This window comes from Leptonotus elevatus, chromosome 6, assembly GCF_054856555.1.
Source record: "Leptonotus elevatus isolate MCC_2025b chromosome 6, RoL_Lele_1.0, whole genome shotgun sequence".
In the NCBI taxonomy this organism is placed as follows: Eukaryota; Metazoa; Chordata; class Actinopteri; order Syngnathiformes; family Syngnathidae; genus Leptonotus; species Leptonotus elevatus.
This window is the reverse complement of record NC_141244.1, coordinates 14,493,049-14,515,614: the sequence shown is the minus strand read 5'-3', so window position 1 is coordinate 14,515,614 and position 22,566 is coordinate 14,493,049. Positions and strand designations below refer to the sequence as shown.

General features: G+C 41.3%; 2 protein-coding genes across 2 annotated transcripts in view; both read right to left on the bottom strand.

Annotated features, from left to right (window-relative positions):
* The window catches only part of LOC147172185 (uncharacterized), a 37,708-nt gene that overhangs the window by 12,429 nt on the left and 2,713 nt on the right, over positions 1-22,566 (bottom strand). Inside the window, exon 2 of the mRNA XM_086078023.1 lies at positions 20,381-20,439. The gene's annotated coding sequence lies outside the window, so the exon portion shown is untranslated. The remainder of the gene's footprint in view (positions 1-20,380; positions 20,440-22,566) is intronic.
* On the bottom strand, positions 1,679-21,668 carry znf1035 (zinc finger protein 1035). The gene is made up of 4 exons (XM_086078020.1): positions 21,583-21,668; positions 20,381-20,439; positions 14,254-14,314; positions 1,679-11,138 (listed from the first exon to the last, which is right to left on the bottom strand). The coding sequence occupies exon 4, from the start codon at positions 11,101-11,103 to the stop codon at positions 2,134-2,136; it is 8,970 nt and encodes a 2,989-aa protein (XP_085934146.1). The 5' UTR covers positions 11,104-11,138; positions 14,254-14,314; positions 20,381-20,439; positions 21,583-21,668; the 3' UTR covers positions 1,679-2,133.

Below are 22,566 nucleotides of genomic sequence, written 5' to 3'. Positions count from 1 at the left end.
AGACGTTCTTAAACTACTGGGACTATTAACTGACAGTTGTTCACAAAGTGATGAATATAGTCATGCATGCTTGTCAACACCTGAGCCTTTTGGAGAAGCTCCTTTAAAAACAAATTATGACACTTACCTTTTCCCCATTAGCATGTTCACTTGCAGAGTGCTCCAAACAGGTGTTTCTTTTGTTGCCCATCTCAGGCTCATCAGAATATATGTTACAAGCATCAAATTCAAAATGTGTGAATATTTGCAAAATTTTGATTGGCTTTAACATTAGAAATCTTGTCTTTGCAGTGTATTTACGTAAATATAGGATGAAATGGATGTGAAATTCATTGCATGGTTTTTATTTGACATTGACAGAGTTTTTGCTTCGGCGACTGCCCAACCTACGTTCCACTTGGCCTGCCGGTACCCATCAGCTGCCTCCAGATTCCCACAGGACACAAAGGTCCAATAGGACTCCTCCTTCAGCTTGACGGCATCTCTTACTGCTGGTATCCACCATTGGGTCCGGGGATTGCCACCACGACAGGCACCTACCACCTTACGGCCACAGCTCCAGTCAGCCGCCTCAACAACAGAGGCGCGCAAAAGGGGCCACTTAATGTCCCCGGTCCCGGGATTTGGCAGGGTCCTTGCAGGAATCGCCAAGTTTAATTTGAGTCCTTTTTAGACCATTATGACAAAAAATGTAGACTAACAACTCTTCCCGTGGTATCTACTAAACAAGGGATTCCGCTAGACCATAGGGTTCAAACTCTGGTCCTCAAGGTTGCAGTCTTGCATGATTAAGAGGTTTCCCTTCTCCAACACACCTCACTCACATCATCAGGATCATTAGCAGGCTCCTGCAGAGAATCAGGTGTGTTGGAGGAGGAAAACATCTATAACATGCAAAACTGCGACTCTGGAGGACGATGTGCTAGATGTTCCCAGAGACCTTCACAATGGGTTCTTCGCAAACCGCTTTTTCCTGAACTCAACAGCACTCCTTCCTTTCCTGTCTTTATGAGTGGACAAGCTGATTAATCTAGGTGTGCCTGACCTCAGTAACCACAATAACAATGGACAGACACACCTGGATTAATCAATTTGTCCACTCAGGAAAGACAGGAAACAAAGGACTGGTATCAAGTTTAGGAAGTAGTCGAGCTGTGCAAAGAGCCTATATGTTTGGGTCTGCCTGATTGGACCAGAATCTTTCTCCACCCCCGGAGCCAACACACCACTTAGCCCTAATGTCGATAACATGACCACAAAGTTTTCTTTTTCCCACTCCTTTTTTGAGCAGTATATATATATATATAGAGCTTTTTTCTTTTGTTATTACTGGTGTATATGGTGATCCTTTTTTGTTTATTAATACATTTGAGCTGTCGTTTGGCTTCTTGTGTACATGAGACGTTTTGCTCTGCTCCCAAACGAATGAATGAAACAAACTCAATCATCGTACTGCAACCAAGGCTGCCTCCGTGCCAAACATGCCCTTATATGTTTGATCAAGCAGTATCTAATAGATGTACAAGCTTATTGGGCCTTCACAATCTGATAAAACTTAAAAAGTATCAAGTGACAACCCACATTTTACCTTGTGAACTATTGGGTCAAATTAAGCGTCACTTCTCATGACAAACCCACATTTATTTTCCCCCTCTTGAAGTAAAAACAAAACTCAAAGTAGGGTTTCCAGTTGATTTAATAAACTAAATCAATAAAAGAACATGTTCAAGTCAGATATTTTTTAAATTCAGTCGGAACATTTGTCAAAGGAGTGTACAAGAGTTTCCTCAATTTTAAACAGACTACAATCACAGAAGTATCTACAAAAACATGACTGGGCATATGATGAGGTCATAGTCACCAAGAGAACCGACAAACTTCCTAAGCCTTGAACTCGAAGCATAAAACTTCAAAAATATTGAAGCCTTATAACACAATGCCCCACCCAACAATATACAATTTTACAATCTGAAATGAGAGAACAAATGTACAATATATGAACAAACAGCATCAAGAACATTTGGTCTATGTATTTATAACAAGTCCAACAACATAATATTTACAAGATCAAGAGGAATTGACAAATCGGATCTGACATTTTGAATGAGTTATTCTATGGCATTATTTTGAAAGCTAAGCATGCATCTGTCGATGCTCCTCCAGCAGGTGGGGGAAAGCAAAGGCCTTGTCACATTCGGTGCATTCATACACAATTTGGCCAACATGGCTTTCTTGATGCCGCAAAAGCTGAGCGGAGTGTGCAAATGACTTGTAGCACATATCGCAGCGGTACTGTCCGACTTGTCGTTCAGCATGCATTCTCATGTGCAATGAAAGATCTTGAGCGGTGTCAAACTCGGAAGCGCACTGGCGACATTTCAGCTTGGTTTGTGATGCTGGTTGAGCCGGTTTCATGTGCATTTTTAGCTCATGCTGTTGAAGCAAATGGCTGAAGGCGAAGGATTTTGAACACTGCTTGCATTTGAATTGTTTCTCATTTAAGTGCACTTTATTCAGATGCTCCAAGAGAATACTTTTTGAAGAGAACGGCATTGAACAAGCGTTGCAGTTGTACAACTCCTCTCCAGTAACATCAATTTCTTCCTCCTCCACAGTATTCTGACGTTTAGTTTCTGCACCCGACTTGTGTACAGTCACCATTTTTTGCCGTTTATGGGAACAAGAGTGTTGGTGGAAAGCTTCACTTCCCACAAATCTCTTGTTACATCCCTTGCAATCAAATCCCGAAACAGGTGTATGATATCTCCGCTCATGTTTTTCAAGCTCATTTTCAGAAGAAAATGTAATTTTGCACAGTTTGCATTTCAGCGTACTCAGAGAATGAACAGGAAAATGGGAAATCCATTGGGAAGCCTGGGTAAACCATTGGCTGCAAATGGGACATCGGAACCCGTCAGCATTATTTCCAGTTGAAGTAACCTCATTTTCATGGGTCTTCAGATGGCTGAGGAAGTGCTCAAGAGAGGAATGACTGGTATTGCAGCGATTACATGAATAGCCACGATCATCCGTTGACTCTCGATGGGTGGCCTTGTGCAGTTTCAGATGGGACGAGTGCAGAAAATGTTTATCGCAATCAGAACAGGAATACGGTCGTTCCTTAGAGACCTTGCAACCATGCGCCGAGAGGTCCTCTGGGTCTTTGAAGCGCTCGTTGCACAAACCACAACGGTATCTCAGGTTCATGTTTGTGGGGTAACTTTCAGTGAGAGATGACGACTTGTCAGGCAAAGGTGTGGGGCGCTCACTTGAAACTGTGTGTTCTTTTCGGTGCTCAGCTCTACTACTCTTGGAGGGGAACACTTGATTGCATATGTCACATGGAAAGTTTTCTTCCCGGTGTGTAGACATGTGCTCTGCTAACTGGGAGGCTCCTGAGAAGCTGAGCTGACATTTGGTGCAACGGTGTGGACGACTCTTGCCGTGACTGTGTTTGTGTTTGCGCAGGGCAAAGTGGGACACAAATCCTCTTCCGCACACCTGACACTGTAACTCTGACTTGTGCATACGTTTGTGGTGCTCCAACTGGGCGGCCTGGAAAAAGCATTTGCCACATTCCGCACATTCATGAGGTTTTTCACCGAGATGACATTTTTGATGATCTTCCAGATTTTCTGATGTTGGGAATGTCTTTCCACATACATGGCATGGGAAATATGGCGCAGAGTCCGAGTCACTGTTCCCACTACTTTCATCCTCACCACTTTCACTGGCCACAACAGGTTCCAGCTCATGACTGCTTTCATAGTTATTTTGCTCTTTTTTATGCCATTTTCTGTAGTGTCTTTGGAGGGACTTTTTGACGGCATAAGTCTTGTTACAGAAACGACAAGAAAATGAATGGTCAGGATGCTCGTCATTGTAATGATAGCAAAGAGACTGCCTGGACCAAAACCTGTGGCTACACAGTTTACAGGCAAATGGTCTGTTTGAGTCATGGTACGTTTTGTGTATTTCCAAATCTGATGACGTGTAAAATGACTTTGAACACAATGAGCAAGCAAATTTCTTACTAAGACCATGAGCTCTCATGTGTTTGTCAAGGTCTGTTTCTTTGGGAAAACCACGATGACACTTCATACAGGAAAAGCGTTTATTGGCTTGCTCCTCTCTCCCGTGTTCTTCAAGGTGACTGATGAGCATCAAGCCATCAGTGAAACTCAAATCACACTCAGAACATTGGTACTGAACCACTTTATCATTGTTTGCACTGTCTTGCGTCTCATGTTCGACAGGGTTTTGTGGAGGCTCCTTTAATTCATCTTTGCATGAGAGCGTTTTCTGCAGAACTCCAGTGTCTGTCTGTGGTTCACCTGTGAACATTAGAACGGAGTCGGGCAGTGTCAGATTAAGGTCTGCTTTTAGAGGTAATTCCAATTTCTGAGCTGTAACCCTTGCAGTGACATATCCAAACCTGCATTTCCTGCTGTGGTTGCGGAGTAGACTTTTATTCCAAAAGCCTTTCTTACAGGTTTTGCATTTGTAAGGGATCTCTTTTGAATGCACACGAGAATGTCCCATTAGTCCAGCTTTATTTTCAAAGGACACATTGCAGACTTGGCAAACAAATGACTCCGAAACATCACCAACAATTGCGGTATCTAGTTTACATGTCAAATTAGTACCTTCAATGTGCTGTTTGTCTTCCCTATCATCTTCATTGATTGGAAGCTTTGAAAGATGTTGTTGAAGAGGAGCAGTAGACACTGGCGGATCCACAGTTTCCAGTTTGTGTGCATTCAAAAAATGTTCCTGAAGCTGAGAAAATAAAGAAAATCGGGAAGAACAGTATGCACAAGAAAAGCCTTTTGTAAGGCTTTCAGAAATGTCTTCCTGCTTTGTTGACTGGCCTGATTTTGAAGTACAGGTACTTTGATGATCCTTAAGTTCTTTTTGTGGGAATGCTACTCCACATGTTTTGCAAAGTTTAACAGTGCACTTTAGACAATGGCGTTTTAAGTAGTCCTTCCTGATGAATCGCAGGCCACAATCACAAGCAAACGGCTTCTCTCCTGTGTGCAAACGAATGTGGAACCGTAACCGTGTGTTGTTCAGAAAAGAACGGGGGCAGAAACTGCAAGCATATTTGAGCTTTTTGTTAGAATGAAACCTGAGCGTAGGTTCTTCCTCACTGAGTGCCTTGTTAACATTTTCAGATGGTAGATTATCCTGTGGTTGAGTAGTATCTGTTTTCTTGGACACTTTTTTGCAACTATGCTTCCTGTGGTATTTCAGAGATTTTTCGTGGGTATACCTTGCATCACAACGTAAGCACTTAAACAATTTGACAGTATGGAATAGTGTGACATGGCGGGACAATCCAGACTGAGCTGGGAAGCTCTTGGAACAAACTTTACAGTCAAATCTCTCCTGCTGTTTCCTTGGTTCACTGGCAAACCTTTTTTGCCAGCCCTTGCCAACATCATCCAAACTGATTTTGGGAATACAGATTTGCAACCGCAATCGTTCTCCTGTGCAATGAGCATGGTGTACCTTAAGATAATCATATCTTGAAAAGCAGCTTCCACAGGTTTTGCAGCGATAGGGATTCACTTCATTATGAGACAAAATATGACGTCGCAGGCTTCGTGGCTTTACAAATGTCTTTGTGCAGAATTTGCATTTGTACTCATTGCCAGCTTTTTCTAGGGTTATCTGTGCTTCTTCGATGCGAGCGGGCAGGCTTACCAATTCCCGTGAAGACTCAATTTTTGATTCCTCTTCCTTGGAAATATTGCAGCTCTCTTCATGCGACAACTGCAATGCATCGGATGGAAATTGTTTACCACAATGCATACATGCATATGGTTGTAAGCCGGTATGCGACGCTGTGTGCCTTAAGAATACTGATCTGAACCTGAACCTCTTTGGACAGTTAGGACACTTGAAAGGAAACATCCTTGACACATTGGACATTGAAGGGTTCTCAGTAACAGTCTGGCTTTTCTTCTGAATGTTTTGACAGGCTTCATCATTAGAAGATGGGATATTGTTAGTTTGTAACATCTCGCCACATATTCTCTTATGAAGAGCAAATTTACTCAAGCCAAAGTACATCCCACAATTGTTGCAGACTCGCAGAGTATTTAAGTTGTGGCCTTTGTTGTGAGCCTTCAGGTGTCCCTTCTTTTTAAATGTTCGGGAACAAATTGAACACTTGATCAGGAAAATACTTGATACACTGGACTTTGAAGGGTCCTCAGTAACAGTCTGGCTTTTCTTTGAAATGTTTTGACAGGCTTTGCCATTAGAAGATGGGATATTGTTAGTTTGCAACATCTCTCCACATATTCTCTTATGAAGAGCAAATTTACTCAAGCCAAAGTACATCCCACAATTGTTGCAGACTCGCAGAGTATTTAAGTTGTGGCCTTTGTTGTGAGCCTTCAGGTGTCCCTTCATTTTAAATGTTCGGGAACAAATTGAACACTTGATCGGGAAAATACTTGATACACTGGACTTTGAAGGGTCCTCAGTAACAGTCTGGCTTTTCTTCGAAATGTTTTGACAGGCTTCGCCATTAGAAGATGGGATATTGTTAGTTTGCAACATCTCTCCACATATTCTCTTATGAAGAGCTATTTTACTCAAGCCAAAGTACATCCCACAATTGTTGCAGACTTGCAGAGTATTTAACTTGTGGCCTTTGTTGTGAGCCTTCAGGTGTCCCTTCTTTTTAAATGTTCGGGAACAAATTAAACACTTGATCGGGAAAATCCTTGATGCACTGGACTTTGAAGGGCGCTCAGTAACAGTTTGGCTTTTCTTCGGAATGTTTTGACAGGCTTCGGCGTTAGAAGATGGGATATTATTAGTTTGTAACATCTCTCCACATTTTTTCTTATGGGGAGGAAATGTATTTGTGCCAAAGTACATCCCACAATTGTTGCAGACTCGCAGAGTATTTAACTTGTGGCCTTTGATGTGAGCCTTCAAGTGTACTTTCTTTGTAAATGTTCGGGAACAAATTGAACACACTTTGAGTCTGGAATGCTCTTGGATGCGAGTTGGAATGCACACTTCCTCCTGAGTTAGCTTATGAGTTTCCACACACTTTTCCTGATGAGTTTCCAGGGATGTTTTTTGATAGAAACATTTTCCACATTGAGCACAGGAATAAGGTTTCTCTCCTGTGTGTCTGATCATGTGACTTAGCAAATAACGACGGGCTTTGAACTTTTTATTGCAATATGGACAATGACACGAGGATATATGTGTAAGACTGTGTCTCCTTAGTAAGAGGGCAGCATCAAATACCTCTTTGCAAAGGGAACACTGTAGCACATTTGGTTTACTTGGTTCTTGTTCGGACTTTGGTGTTTCCTTCAAAGTAGCTGCCTTCTCTTCCCTTTGATGTACTTTTAGATGTCTTAGGAGCTCTGTAGGACTCAAAAACAGCTTTTGACAATTGGAGCATGGAAACCTTTTCCCTTTATGTTGCAATTTGGCGTGCTGGACAAGATTTCTGGCATTTGGAAGAATCTTTCTGCAAAGTGTGCACTGGACACTCTGATGGACAACTTTGTGACCCATAAGGTTGACTCTTTTCTTGAACCCTCTTCCACATTTGAGACAGCGGTATGGCCTTTTACCTTTGTGACACCCCTCATGTATCTTTAATGACTGTTGCGTGTCACAGTTTTTTTCACAATACCGACAGTTCAGGGAAACACTGACATTCTCATCTGATTTCCGAACATTCTCCGTCTCCTCAGTCTTTGTCCTCAAAGTTGCTATGTTTGACTTGCTGGACAAAACAGACGTCTTGTACTTGATCATTTTGCCTGTGATTTTAGACTCATGTCTCTTTACATGTTTGTAGAGATCAGACACTTGCTGGAAAACCGCCGGACAGACACCGCATTTATAAGACTGTTCAGTTTTAGGGACTGTCAAATTGGATTCCATCTGCTTGTTGTCCATGTCCTCTTCTTTCTGTCCCTTTGTGCTCATCTCTCTCTTAATATCGAGTTTGGATTTTTTCTCAGATTTGACCTCTTGTACTAATCCTTGAAGAGTTTTTCTAAAGCAGGAGGTATTAATATGTCTGTATCGATTATTTGAATGAGAAAACATAGCGTGGCACAGTGGACAGCGATATTTCTCACCAATCTTTCCCTCATTACTACAAACCAGTCTGACACAGTCACGTAAATGTCTTGCTCTGTTGTATGAGTACTTGAATAGTCGTGGACACAGAGCACATTTATGTCTCATCTCATTTTCAATATTCTCAGTTTTTTCAATATGTATTTCCATAGGCTTCCTATTTCTTCTTTTAATTATTTTCATCGTAGCATCATTTTGCCAAACACCTGGATGGTTTTCTTTGTGCATTCTGTAAATATGCTTCTTAACTTGCCTCGGAGTTGAGTATTGTTTGCCACAATATATACAGACATCAGTTCTGCAAACATCAAACAAATTCACGTAACATTGAGGCAGATTTTCAAGCGGTGTCCTACTTATCACAACTTTTTGTGGTGGTGAAGTTTCAAGTATACCTAACTTAACTTCATTGTCACTGGATTTTGCCTCGGGATTTCCTGGTTTGAATTTCTTGCATGTATTAGGTTTGGCCTTGTGTCTTTTTAAGGACCCAGGCTGTGTGAAATAAAAGCCACATCCATCGCACTTATAAGGTGTTTCATTAGTGTGACAACGCATGTGTTTCACATACTCAAGTATTTTTGAGATTGTCAAATTGCAAATACTGCAATGATGAGGTTTTCTTTTTTTATTAGAACACTCAGAAGCCAGGTGAGTATCTTTGGTCTTGTTGACAACATTCATGTCTGATTGTTCATTACTCATGAGATATTGATTGGATGTCTTGCAACACTGGAAGATCTGGTGTGAATGTTGATAGTGGTGGTGCTCTATTAGATTATCCGAACTGTGGGTTATTTCATGGCAAACTGCACACTCATATGAATTACTTGATGCAGAATCCATTTTATCCATAATTACGACAGGCTGTAGGCGTTTCCTCATTTGTAAAGAGGATATCATAGCACTACCTTGTTGTTCTGACTCGTCCATCCTATTTCCCTTTGATTGGACAATACATTTTTCTTCAAGTTTCATTGAGTCTGTGTCACTTGAGTCTTTTTTAACAGGAGGTTCCCAATTCTGCTCACCAGGCATAAACTTTTCTTCCTTGCAAGTGTCCATCCCTTCGACTGACACCCTTACATCTTCTTGTTCAGTGGGTACTGGACTATGAAGTGACTTCTGTGGACATAGAGGAGTGTTCTCCCAAGAATCCTTTTCCTTGTTAGAATTGCACTCATCACTCAAGTTGCTCTTCTGTGAGGATTTTAAATCATTTGAAATGCTGTTTTTGTTGTCAACATGTACATCCAAAATAGTAACATCAACAGCCACACCAGTACCATCTGAATCTTTACAGGATGTCTGATTCTCCTCTCGGCAACACATAATTTCTTCTTTGTCACAAATATCTGAGTCTGTAATTGAGCAGGGTTGTTGTGGCCAGTCTGAGATTATATCAACACCTGGATTGATAATGTTATTTTTCAAATTATCACTAACAAAGTCAGTATCTGCTCTTGGGGTACTTGTAATTAGAGTGGAATCTAAATTACTACATAAAGTCTGCTTGCCACTGGCATCACTCAAATGACCATTACACACCAGAGCAGCGCTACAAATATTGTCCAGAACCACATTTTGAGAAGGCTCATTTTTCGATAACTGTAAACAGGACCCAATATCTTGGCGGTTGGCCTCCAGCGTATTTGTGCATTCCAATTCACAAATGGCAGTATTAGAATCTGTCTCAGGAGAATCTAAGATTTGAGCGGTTTCTGGCTTCATTTCATTGTCCTGACATTTGATCTCCATATCTGACAGCAGGTTGTTGATTTCCATGCAATGATCATGAACACTGGAGAATTCAATATTCGTTTGCGTTGGTGCATTTAACGTTTCATCACCCAAATAATCAAACTTTTTTTCTTGACTTTCATGGACACCACTGCAAGCTTCCTCAACAAGTGCCAGGTTTATTTTTTGCTGTCCATTGGCATTAGGGTTGTCAATTACTTCAATTTGCAGTGGGCATGATTCCTTTGTTTCCTCTGTTTCTTTCTCCAGTCCATTGTCATCTTTCATCTTTGCAGTTGATGGTTTCGCACATTCAGGCGTTACAGTCCTCTGGTCCGTCATATGATCTGTTTGAACCTTCATGCCGTTCATGTTTTCACTGTCACTTACAGAGATGTCTGAGTAGTATCCCTCAATTTGATCATCCTCCACATTCTTTTGTTCTTGACTTGCAACTCCCACTTTGTCATTACAGTCTTCAATGGTCCCTCCCTCGCTAGTTGAAATCACTTCGAAGGACTGATTTTGTACTATGTTGCAAGTACCATGTTTTACTAAAGTTTCGTCTGTCTCTTCAGCTGGATTTTCCCCAACATTCAATTTTGGTGAACCTGGGCAAATTTCTTTTATGTCATTTGAAAATGTCACATTTTCAAGGTGGGTGAAAAGCCATTCTGACGGACTTTGTTTTGTCGTAGAATCAGATTTGGGCTGTTGAGTTGAACTAGTAATAAATTTACAAGAAGGCCTTGTTTCATTTACATCTGTGTCTGAGCAACTACTGACATCTGAATAATCCTCAAGAAGTGATGAAGCTAAAAGTTCACAGTTTTGCTTAAGTCCTTGCAACTCAGCTGAATAGGATGAAGGCAAAGGTCCAGATGAAGACAATCCATTCATGGCTACATCTTTAACATCTGCGTCTTCACATCTCAATGAGGAATCCTTTAACATGAGTTCTTCATCAGGTTGCCAAGGTGTTTCTCTACATAAGCTTTCAAAAGCACAATCAGAAGTGGAATTTCCAATGCTGGAAGTCGAGTAATAGTTTGTATCAAATGTAGAGTCTGTTGCATGGGCAGCGTGTGAAGCTGTGGCGTTGGAGAGTTCATGCTGTCTCACAAAGGTCTCGATATGTTCGGCAAGACTTCCTTCTTGCTCTGATCTCAACGTCTTTGTGTCTGATGACAGTGGTGAGACAGTTTGAAAATACGAATCCCACTCATGAGCCATTATCCTCAAGGATTTCAGGGTTGTGTGTATTCTCCCTAAAATTCAAAAGCATGACATAATAAAAATAGAATACAATTACAAGACAACAATTAGTATGAATAATAGAGTCCCCTGACAACATATTGGAATGGCAAGGTCACTTTATTTTGTTGTGGTTGTATACTGAAGACATTTGGGTCATTTGGGCTACTGGTGTACTGTGCAACAGACATCAAGCGGGTCAGCTAAGGATATAAATAGCAGTAGATGACAGAAACATTGTGAGAGCTGTAAAGAAACGCTCAGAAATAAGTCAAACAGGGATGTGATTTGACCAAAGTGAAATTATCTGAAAATTTAGCCGGGGGTCTGGGGGCCGCGGGCACTCAGCTAGGTCCAGAGCTCATGGGTTTTCCGTGTTTTTGAGTACTTTCAATGCACTCAGATGACAAAGAAATAGACAAAACAACAGCATAAATTTTCAATGTATATTGAACTATCCCATATAAAATTGCAGTTTTAGTCAACTCAAAATCAGTCACATTCAAAAACATTGGACTGCCTTTGCTTTTAAAAACTATCACTGAGAATATCATCATATATATTTACCATGCAATAAATCATTTAATCAATCATTCTTAATTTAATACATAATGCATAACAAAAACATAAAATACCTCATGCAGCAAGCTCTGCTAAAAACACAATCATGCATTCATCGAATGCATGATTGACTAAGATCATCTCTGTAACTGCATACATCAAGACAGTCAACATATTGAAAGCTGAAAAGTGCAAACATGCAGCATTCATTTGAGTTTGTGTCAATGATTAACCATGTTAAATATTTATGGCCATTTTTATTACGTTATAATATTTTCGAAAATTTGATTTCGATTAATTTGAAACGTTTACCACCGACCTCAAAATTCACGACTCTGTCAGCAACTGGTACAGGTTGTTGGGGTGGATCACGTCTCTCTATTACCGCTTCCGATTGTGATGTCAATAAGGGATGGGGGCCGTAAAGTTTTGGAGTTTTCGTTTGGGCACCGAAACTTCCAGCGATGGAATAATTTGTTCTTGACTGGAGTTCTTTCACGTTTTTTTTGCTCTTTGCGTGACTTTCAAGAGCTTTGAAACCTCTCCCACCATAGTCAACGGTATCATGGCACCAAATGCAAAGCGCTTTCCCGGCACGATCGATCTTCCGAATAAAGTCACTGAACAAATTCGTCACAGTCTTCTTTCCAACATTTGTAGATATATCCTTCTCTAACCAGTCCCATCGAAACTTGTTTTTTACGATCTTGTCAATTTCCTTAACTCGCGGAGCATCTTTGCGTTCGATCACGGACATTTCTTTAAACACCCGGCAAAAACGTCTGAGAAATGAACAATGGCATAACAATGGCATACTCCTATGCCTTTATAACAAGCGCGTTTATTGGTCAACAAACAATGGCATACTCCTATGCCTTTATAACAAGCGCGTTTATTGGTCAACAAACAATGGCATACGCCTATGCCTTTATAACAAGCGCGTTTATTGGTCAACACGGAGACTTCAGCCAATCGCAAGATCAGTTTCATTTCAGTTACGGAAACACTAAAATGGAACGCTGTTGAGACGAAATCGGATTTTTTACCACTTAAAAATTTGTAACATTTTATTTTTGGAGATAAAAAAAGCGGAATTCCGCGAATTAGCGGAAAAATCACATCCCTGGTCAAAGTGACATTACTGCCAACCTCCACAGAGCAGCGGTGAAGGTATCACAATTAACTGTTTGAAGAAGAATTTGAGAAAAGAAATCTAAAGGCCAAACAAACCACAAGATGCAAACCACTCATCCGGAAAAATAATTGGAAAGCCAGACTGGACTTTGCAAAAAAGTACATAGATGAGCCATAACCATTTTGGAACAAAGCTTTATGGACGAATAAGATCAAGATTAACCACCACCGAAGTGATGGAAAGGCCAAAGTATGGGGAAATAAAGGATCTGCTTATAATCCAAAACACACACGTTAATCTGTGAAGCATGGTGGAGGTAATATCATGGCTAGGGCTTGCATGGCTGCTTTGGGAACAGGTTCACTTGTCTGCTTATGACGGGTGGCCAAGTTCACTCCTCGAGAGCCACTATCCAGCCTGTTTTCCATGTCTCCCTCCTCCAGCACAGTTGCATCTAATGATCAGCTCATCAGCAAGCTTTGCAGATAACGATCCTGATCATAAATCAGGTGTGTTAGTGGAGAGAAACATGGAAAACAGGCTGGATAGTGGCTCACGAGGACCGAACTTGGCCAACCCTGTTTTATGATGCAAGTCATGGTAACAGCAGAATTAATTCTAAAGCCAACAAAACCATTTTGTCTGGCAATTTACAGAAAAATGTATCCAACCTAATCGGGAGAAGCTTCATCATGCAACTAGACCAGAGGTGGGCAATCCCGGTCCTCGATGGCCGGAGTCCTGCAGGTTTTGGAGGTTTCTCACTGCCAACACAAGCTGATTCCAATCAACAGGATCGTTATCAGGCTTATGCAGAGCTTGCTGATGAGCTGATCATATATCAGCTGTGTTGGAGAAGGGCAACATGCAAAACCTGCAGGATTCCGGCCCTTGATGCCCACCTCTGAACTAGACAATGACCCAAAACACACTGCCAACACAACAAAGGACTTATCAGAGGGAAAACCTTAGCCTGGCCAAGTCAATCACTAGATCTTAACCCAATAGAGCAAGCATTTTACCTCCTGAAGTGGAGACTGAAGAGAGAACCCCTTAAGAACAAGAATTGAACGAAGCTGCAATGAAGGCCTGGAAATGCATTTCAAATGAAGAATGTCACAGTCTGTGAAGTCAATGGGTTGCACGTTTGATGCAGTTGTAGCAAAAGAAGGATTATGCTACTATTAAATTCTATTCACTTTAAATTTACTTAATGTCTGTTAAAATACTTATGCTCACTTGAAAAGTGGGTGAGTTCAAAACAAAAGGTGCCGTTTCACACATCTAGATGCAAGTACCATGAAATAAAAGCTGGAATTATAGTTCTTTGTTTCATATTCATTTTCTGATCTCCAACTCAAATGTCTTCAGTATACAACAACTACAAATTACTTTGCCCTGAGAATACTTTTGGAGAGGACTCCAAGTCCCACCTTTTCTTGAGTGTTGAAAGATTAGGACTTTTCCGGAAAGGCGCTACATCTGAGAGGAACTCTGAAAATAAAGCAAAACAGCATTTTAGAGAACCAAAACGAGCTAATATCTATTGTTGCACCACTGGTTATGATTCCCATTATAGAACATCATAACAAGAAACTCCCCTACTGTCTAATCAGACTTCCCCGCCCCCTGTTCTGGACCAATTAGGATCACATAAAAATATTTATATTTGCTAAATGCCAAACATGAGACTTTTTTCCCCCAGACAATTTTGCATTACTTTCTTCAAACTCAGAATATTACATACATTTAATTAATATTTTGTACCATGCCTTTAAATTGTATGACTTTGGCCAAACGTTTTGGATATCCTTCCACTAGCTTTTCATAGTTTTGGCCCATTCTTCCTAACATTGCACATGCCTTTTTGGGTCTGATCATACATTTACAATAGCATTGAGATAAAGGCTTTGCGATTTCTACCCCGAAACACTCAATTCGTTATTCATAAGCCACTTTGTAACCAGTTTGGCAGTATGCTTCGGGCCATTGTCCATTCAAAAGCCATTCATACCCAAGCTTTAACTTCCTGGCTGATGGTTTGAGATGCTGCAGGAGTATTTCCACATAATGTCCTTTCCTCACAATGACAATTTGTCAAGTGCAGCAAAACAATATAATGCTGCCACCCCTGTATTTCAGTCTTGCATGATTGTCCCTTTTTCCAAAAAATGTTCATTATGGGGAAACAGTATAATTTCCGGTTAGTCTTTGTCCCTATGTGCATTTGCAATCTATAATTTTTTTTTTCTCAGTGGGTTCTTTCTGTCAAGTCTTTTTCAGTCCACCTCTGTACGAGTACTCTGCAATATGAATAATGATACACTCTTACAAGCTACATCCAGCATCTTCACAAGGCCTTTTGCTTATAAACACTTTTGTATAATTTTAAATTTGTGTTTAAAGATCTGAAAAAAGTAACATTATTGCTATAAAAACATCTTGTCAAGAACATTATCATGGGACCCCATTACTGCGGTATATCTTGCGATGTATATCAGTGATGCACCGAATATTCAGCCACCAAAATTTTTTCGCCCGAAAATAGCAAAAATAAAATTCAAGCCGAAAGAATATGACCGAAAAAAAATGTTGTGGTGACGCAAAAAAACAAACAAAAATGCAAGGGATAGATGATAGTGTCTGTTTGAATTAAACACCAAACACGGGAGTGAGTGTCCGCTTTGCTGCTCGCTGTCTACCGGCAGCTTCATTGTGCACACCGAAGAAGGAGAGGGTCGCTTGGTAAACCATGTCAAAAAAGAGAGCGCTGCAGAGTACTGCATTACAGGTGAGACACTCTTTCTCCTGCAGCGCCTTTCTCTCTTTTTTTCTTATATGAGAGTCCCTCGAGGGCTTCCACTTTTTCACTTGCATTCTGGTGGCCGTGCTAAATACTTTAGCTAATGTTAGCACTATTGCTATTGGGTGACTACAGATATGTATAGGACGCCGTGTGTGACTTTGCAGTCCGTTCCCAAAGCCGATTGGCTGGTACGAAGAAATTTATTTATTTTTATACGGTGGTGAATATGTGAATGTGCTGATTTTAAGTGCGCCTCACCGTGTCCCGCTGCTAATAGCCTACAAATGCGTCATCTGCACCGCACGCATCCGTGCCCGCCGGTGCGAAGTACTGTCCATTGACTATAAAGTGCAATTCCACCGCTAGAAAATGCTCAGTTGCTCACCCCGCGTTGGTGTTTAATAATACAATTCGCCAACATATCTCTGATGTCTGTGGTGAGGACGCATTTCAATTTATATTGCGCTTTGTTAAAATGCCCAGGCTAAATAGGCCTAAATATTTTATAATAATATTATAATTTTAATTAATTATAATAAATGCAATGATAATTTAAAAAATTGTCATAATATTTTGTTTCGGTTTTCGGCCATGCATTTCCCATTTCCGGTTTCAAAATTTCATTTTGGTGTATCCCTAATACCTATCGCACTAACTTATTAATATAATTGCATTAATGGTAATGACTAATACTAACCTCACAAGGCAACTTAATTGTGCAAATATTAATGCTTTAAATAACTCAATCCAAAAAATGCAAATCAAAGGCAGCAGTCCTTCAACATTTTTAGTGCCACTAACTAGCCATTTTCATGTTAAGTCGAGGACAAAAATAAAAGGCAGTGATTAGAAATATCTCTCACCATTAGCTATACTCTACATTTTCAACAGGTATTACAACAGTAATGACTGAGAACGAAATGAGCTGGATAAATGAGAATAACTACAAGCATACAGTAACCATACAGTGCAGTGCCATGGTGTTTGTTATTCTATGATAAATAAAGTTGCCATTAACCTACATACAGTGATTTTCTACACATTATTGGACGTAATAATCTGGAGGTGAAGCTTCAGTTTCGTTAACTTTAAGTGTTTTGATTTGGGTCCCTGTGCTGGTAATGAGTCATATTGCTTATTCAACTGGGCTTTATTCGCATTTCAGCAGCAAACAATTTGCTATGATACTTTAAAACCTAAATACAGTTCATTGAAATTTTATGTGAAAGTTAAACGCACAGTAGCACATAATCATGAAGTGAAACAAAGTGTATAGCTTATTTCAAACTTGTTTTACAAAAAAAAAAAAATGAAAACTAGTATGTGCTGAAGTATTCAGGATCGTTAACAGGCTTATGCAGAACTTGCTGGTGAGCTTCAGGTGTGATGGAGAAGAGAAACATCCAAAACATTCAGGACACCACCCCTGAGGACCAAGTTTGGACACCACTACTCTAAATTAACTGCAAAGATCCACAGCAGAGGTAGGGGAATATGTCCATAGAACAACCATCAGCCAAGTACTGCACAATAAGCGAAGTACGCATCTCGACTGCACGGTGCATTATGGGAAGCGGCGTGGTGCATTGTGGGCAGGCTAAACTACCATACGGTCATTGGAAATGAATTGGATGCAATTGAATGGAGCTCTGATATCTAACATTTCAACCGCTGGAAAGTTGATGTTTTTTATTTAATGTATTTTAAACATGCATAGCATGTGGTATACCGACTTCGGGGGTTGACTTGCAAGCTTTAAAGGTGTACAGTTACGCAAAGACTGTCACCACTCTAATCTGCGCCATTCAAATGTCGGTTAGTTGGTTGGTAGCCTCACTTATTTTTTTTCACGAATGTGCAAACGTAATGCGCACTTCGCTTATTATGGCCTGTATGGTAGGGTGGCAAGAAGAAAGCTATTTCTATCGCGAGCCACAAAAAGTAACATCTGCAGTTTGTCAGGAGCCATGTAGGAGACACTGCTGACAAGTGGAAGAAAGTGCTTTGGTCAGATGGGACCAAAATTGAATTTCTTGCCCTACATGACCGTCAGACAAATGTATACATTAGTTATCCCATATTCAGTCTTTTATTAATTGTAAAGCATTTATTCAACCTTGTGAATTTATTCAACATTGTGGCCTCTGTTTGAACGGTGTGAGTTGGAGTCGACTGCAGTCACAAGACAGGAAATGGGCCCTCATCACAAGACAAATGGCTGGAACATTTTCATGGTTGAGAAGCTTTTAGTGTTAAAGAATGTCTGCATTGTTACCTGCGTAAACAATTGTCACATTGCTGCTATGCGTTTCCCCCCAAACCCCTCAGGGCAGTAATGTATGTGATAGGTAAACCCAATAAAAAAAGGAGTAAGAGTGTGTGGGAGAAAGGGCAAGAGCTTGTGATCTGTTCACAACTTTGCTGGTTTCTCCTCACGAGTGAGCCAAGGAGTTTTGTCTCCTCTTCCTTGTGTCTGTGTATTTTCAATGTTCTAGGTTGAATGAACCTGACAATGACCAACGCTGTTTGGCGTAAGAACGTCATCAGTCTCAACACACCATTTCCACTGTTAAACATGGTGGTGGGAGCTAGCCTGGAAATCCCGACCCACTTGCGGCTTTGCCGAGGAGTGAGTCTGGTCAACCGCCCTATCAGTCGCATTTCTGAGGTGGGACAAACCTGAGCTAACAGACAGTGGAATGAACAAATGAGAAATGAGAAAAAGCGGAGTGACGTCAGAAAAGCGACTCAAAGTCTTTTTATTTTCTGCGGAGACAGAGTAAAAATCCAACATCCAGCCGAAGAGAGACAGTAGTGAATGACTTATGTCGTTGTAACGGGAAAAACTTGGAAGAGTGAAGATGCTCACGAAGACGACGTCGCGCAAATAGACTAATTTGATTGGCCGGCCTGTTTTCGGCCGGAGCCAAATCACTGTCTATGGATGCCTGTCCAGACATGGGTGTGGCTTGCCAGGCTAGGTGGGAGCATAATGCTCTGGGCTGCTTTTAATCTGCAGGGACAGGGAAGATAGTGCGAGTGGACGGGAAGATGGATGGCGCCAAATACAGGGCAATTTTGTGAGAGAACCTGTTGGAGTCTGCAATAGACATGAGACTAGGACGATGGTTCACCTTTCAGCAAGACCACGGCCCGAAGTATAAAGCTAAAGCAACAATGGATTGGTAAAAAAAAAATAAAAAATCATCAATGTGTTGGAGTGGCTCAGTTAAAGTCCTGATCTACATCCAATAGAAAATCCGTGGATAGATCTTAAGATTGTGGTTCACAAACGCTTTCCATCTAACCTAGCCGAGCTGTCTTGCGTGACGTGCGCTCCAGTAGCACACTAATGCTACGTTGACACCAAAAGCGGAGGAAGCGTTGTGCCTCGCTTCCTTCGATAGCGTTTCACCGCGGGAGTTTTGGACCATGTCGTGCATGCGCATACAATGGATAGGGGGAGCCGTGTCGCTTGGTTAACTACTACTGTACAGCACTTTAGCGAGTCAACAAACGCGTGCGCCACAGAGTACTTCCCTTTCTTTCCTGGTACTATACAGCCGAAGCACCAATATCTCCATTGGCGCCTTTAAAAAAATATTTTTAATTAGTTTAAGGAACGTGTCCCTCAAGCAATTCTACTTTTTAGTGGCAATCAGGCGGCCGGTGGTTGTGCTAAATAGCTTTTCCTAATAGACTCTAAACACTATTGCTACCTGGGTACAAGAAGTAAATACACTTACCAGCACTGTATGCTACTTCCTTGCTCACAATTCGGTACCAGCGAGCAGACAGGAGACTGTGTGTGAAGTAGCCCACACTCAAAGCTGATTGGCTGCCGCAAGGCGAAGTAAGTTCAATTATTTTAACTTGGACTAATGTGCGGAATGAGCGGTTTTTGGCGCACTGCGCCACATCTAACCGCTGTCGTGAGCTGTTTAATCAGTATAGGCTACTAATAGTAACCTGAGGAGTTAAGTGTATCTTCTAAATTATTTTGATAGTAAGATTTTTATTTCTGTTTTCAATTATCACAGTGACTCCCTTCATCTTTATTTAAAATGTTTAATTTAACCCTGAAAATAAAAGAGTATTGATATCTGATAAAAACCAAACCGATACTCAACACTAGTTGTAATGGATAGATGGATGCCTCTGTAGTGTAATCAATCGAAGTTGCATTGCAGAGTTTGTCACTTTTTTACTCGCGACTGCCACCCCTGGCCTAAAACGTATTGAAAATTGCAGCCTCTGTGTCAAGCTCGTGTAGGATGCACATGAGGATGGAATAAGCTACATTTTTTCTAAGAGTCTGAGCTGGAGTTTGAGCAGTGCTCGAAGCTGACCTCTTCTTGTTTTTTCAGTTTCCATCCCAATTGTGTTGTATGCTAGCTAACAAAACTAAATGTCACTCCTCCCCACCCCCAAGAAACTATGGAGTGTTTGACCCGAACACTCCACACTGAAATATGGAGGTAAAGATACAAGCTGACAGGCGCAGTCGCAGATAAAAGTCAGGGCTCTTTGTACTCCTCTGGGCATTGGTGAAGCATTGTCAACATTAACATTAACATTTCAAACTCTGTAATGCGGCTTTAAGGTGCTACCATTCATCTTTGTGTAAAAAAAATAGATAAGAAATATATATATATTTTTTAAATTGACCTGTTGAAAATCTTTATCCATCAGCGACCCATAAACATTTTTAATTTTGAACAGTACAATGATAAAATTGAAGATTTAAAACATACCTGATGTGTCCAAATGCTTGTGGGTCACTAAATCTGGAAGAGCTATGAATTCTCTCCCCCTGTAAACGGAAGAAAATCAAATATTACCCCGTAGCAATATATATTGCTTCAAATAAAATGAAAACCATAAAATAACCTCTAGTCAGTGTTACATTATGTTAGCTAGCATGGCAATATTTTTGCAGTTGACCATTTATGAGTAAAACACAACATTTCACTGTCCCCGATGTCCACGCAATGCTGTAGAGGCGTGTCAAGCACGACACCCTCACAACATCCAGAGCCTTTGGGAACTCCGGGCGGTTCTCATCCACCCCCGGGGCCTTGCCATTGAGGAGCTTTTCAACCACCTGAGTGACTTCTGCCCCAGAGATAGATCACATCTCAAGAGTCCCCAGAATCTGCTTCCTCAAAGGAAGGCTTGTCGGTGGAATTGAGGAGGTCTTTGAAGTATTTTTCCCACCGACTCACGACGTCCCGAGTCGAGGTCAACAGCGCACCATCTCCAATATACACAGTGTTAATGGTGCACTGCTTCGTGATATAATTTTTAAGCCATATAACCCACCCCTAAGAGGTTGGGATTAAAATCAGCAACTCTAAATCCGAGACCACGTTCCTCAGTCTGAAAAGGGTGGAATTCCCCCTACGGGTCGGGGATGAGATCCTGCCCCAAGTGGAGGAGCTCAAGTATCTTGTGGTCTTGTTCACAAGTGAGGGCAGGATGGAGTGGAAGATCAACAGACAGATCAGTGCAGTGTCTGCTGTGATGCGGACTCTGTATTGGTCCGTTGTGGTGAAGAAGGAGCTGAACCAAAAGGCTAAGCTCTTGATTTACCGGTCAATCTACGTTCCTACACTCACCTATAGTCACGAGCTGTGGGCCATGACCGAAAGAACAAGATCCCAGATACAAGCAAAGAGGCCAAAATTAGTTTCCTCCACAAGATGTTTGGACTCTCCATTTGAGATAGGGTGAGAAGCTCGGTCATCCGAGAGGGACTCGGAGTCGTGCCGCTGCTCCTCCACATTAAACCTAACCCTCATGGACGCCTCCCCGGAGAGGTGTTCCGGGCATGAACCACTGGCAGGAGGCCCCGGGTACGACCCAGGATGTGCTCTTTCGGCGGGCCTGGGAACACCTTGGGAGTCCGCTGGATTAGCTAGTTGAAATGGCAGGGGAGAAGGAAGTTTGGGCTTACCTGCGAAGGCTTCTGCCTCTGCAACCCAACTCCGGATAAGCGGCAGATAATGGATGGATGGACAGAACAATTGTGCAGAAAAATTTAATTGACCTGCGGTATGAACAAAGTGCAAAAATGACCAAAAAGAGGATTTTTTAAAGGTACAGTTTTATCATTTATTTCAGATTTTGGCATCGGTTTCCTCCACCGGCATTTTTAGATCAATTGTACACGAGTCCATTAATGTATTATTTTCTTTTGATTAATACTAAAAAAGTTTCAATCAGAAAGTTATGAATCAGTGAAACCATTTTATGCAGCACGTTCTGGACATCTTAATACTAAGACAATGAGGGTCAAGATTTTAGGTCTCTTTTTTTCTTTTTAAAATCAGTTTCAAACTCCCATAACATTTTTAATCTTTATCCTATTTTCAAAAAGTTGGTAACACTGGAAAGATTAACACAGTTAAGTGCTGATCATTTTATAAAAATCCAAGCTTACTTAACTGTGCTGATTTACCTGGCAAAAATCACTACTGTGTTTCTGACATCACCTCATCTCATAGACCAAAATCTATTTCTACAAGAAAATTGTGTAGTACGCTACTTAAACACAGTTTAAATTCAAGAAATAATAAAAGGAAAACAGTTGATTCAATAAAAAATGAAAACCAGTTGGTTGCTCATTATTAATGAAGATGTGTTTTCTCTTCTGTATTTATAATTTAAGCTGAGCTGGCGGACTCAGTAAGCTGGCGGACTCAGTAAGCTGGCGGACTCAGTAAGCTGGCGGACTCAGTAACAGGGGTTAATTTTCACAAAGAACGCTGGGGTGACGACCGGGGCCTTCCCCCGCTGGGCCTGGGGTTCGGGGGTGTCGGCCGCCCTCCGGTGCCCCCATCTCCCCCTTCTGCCCCCGGTGTTCCGTCCTTCCACACGGCGGGGGGTGGGGTGGGCGCGGCTGCCCTCTCCGCTCCGCTGTCCGGCCCCTCTTCGGCGC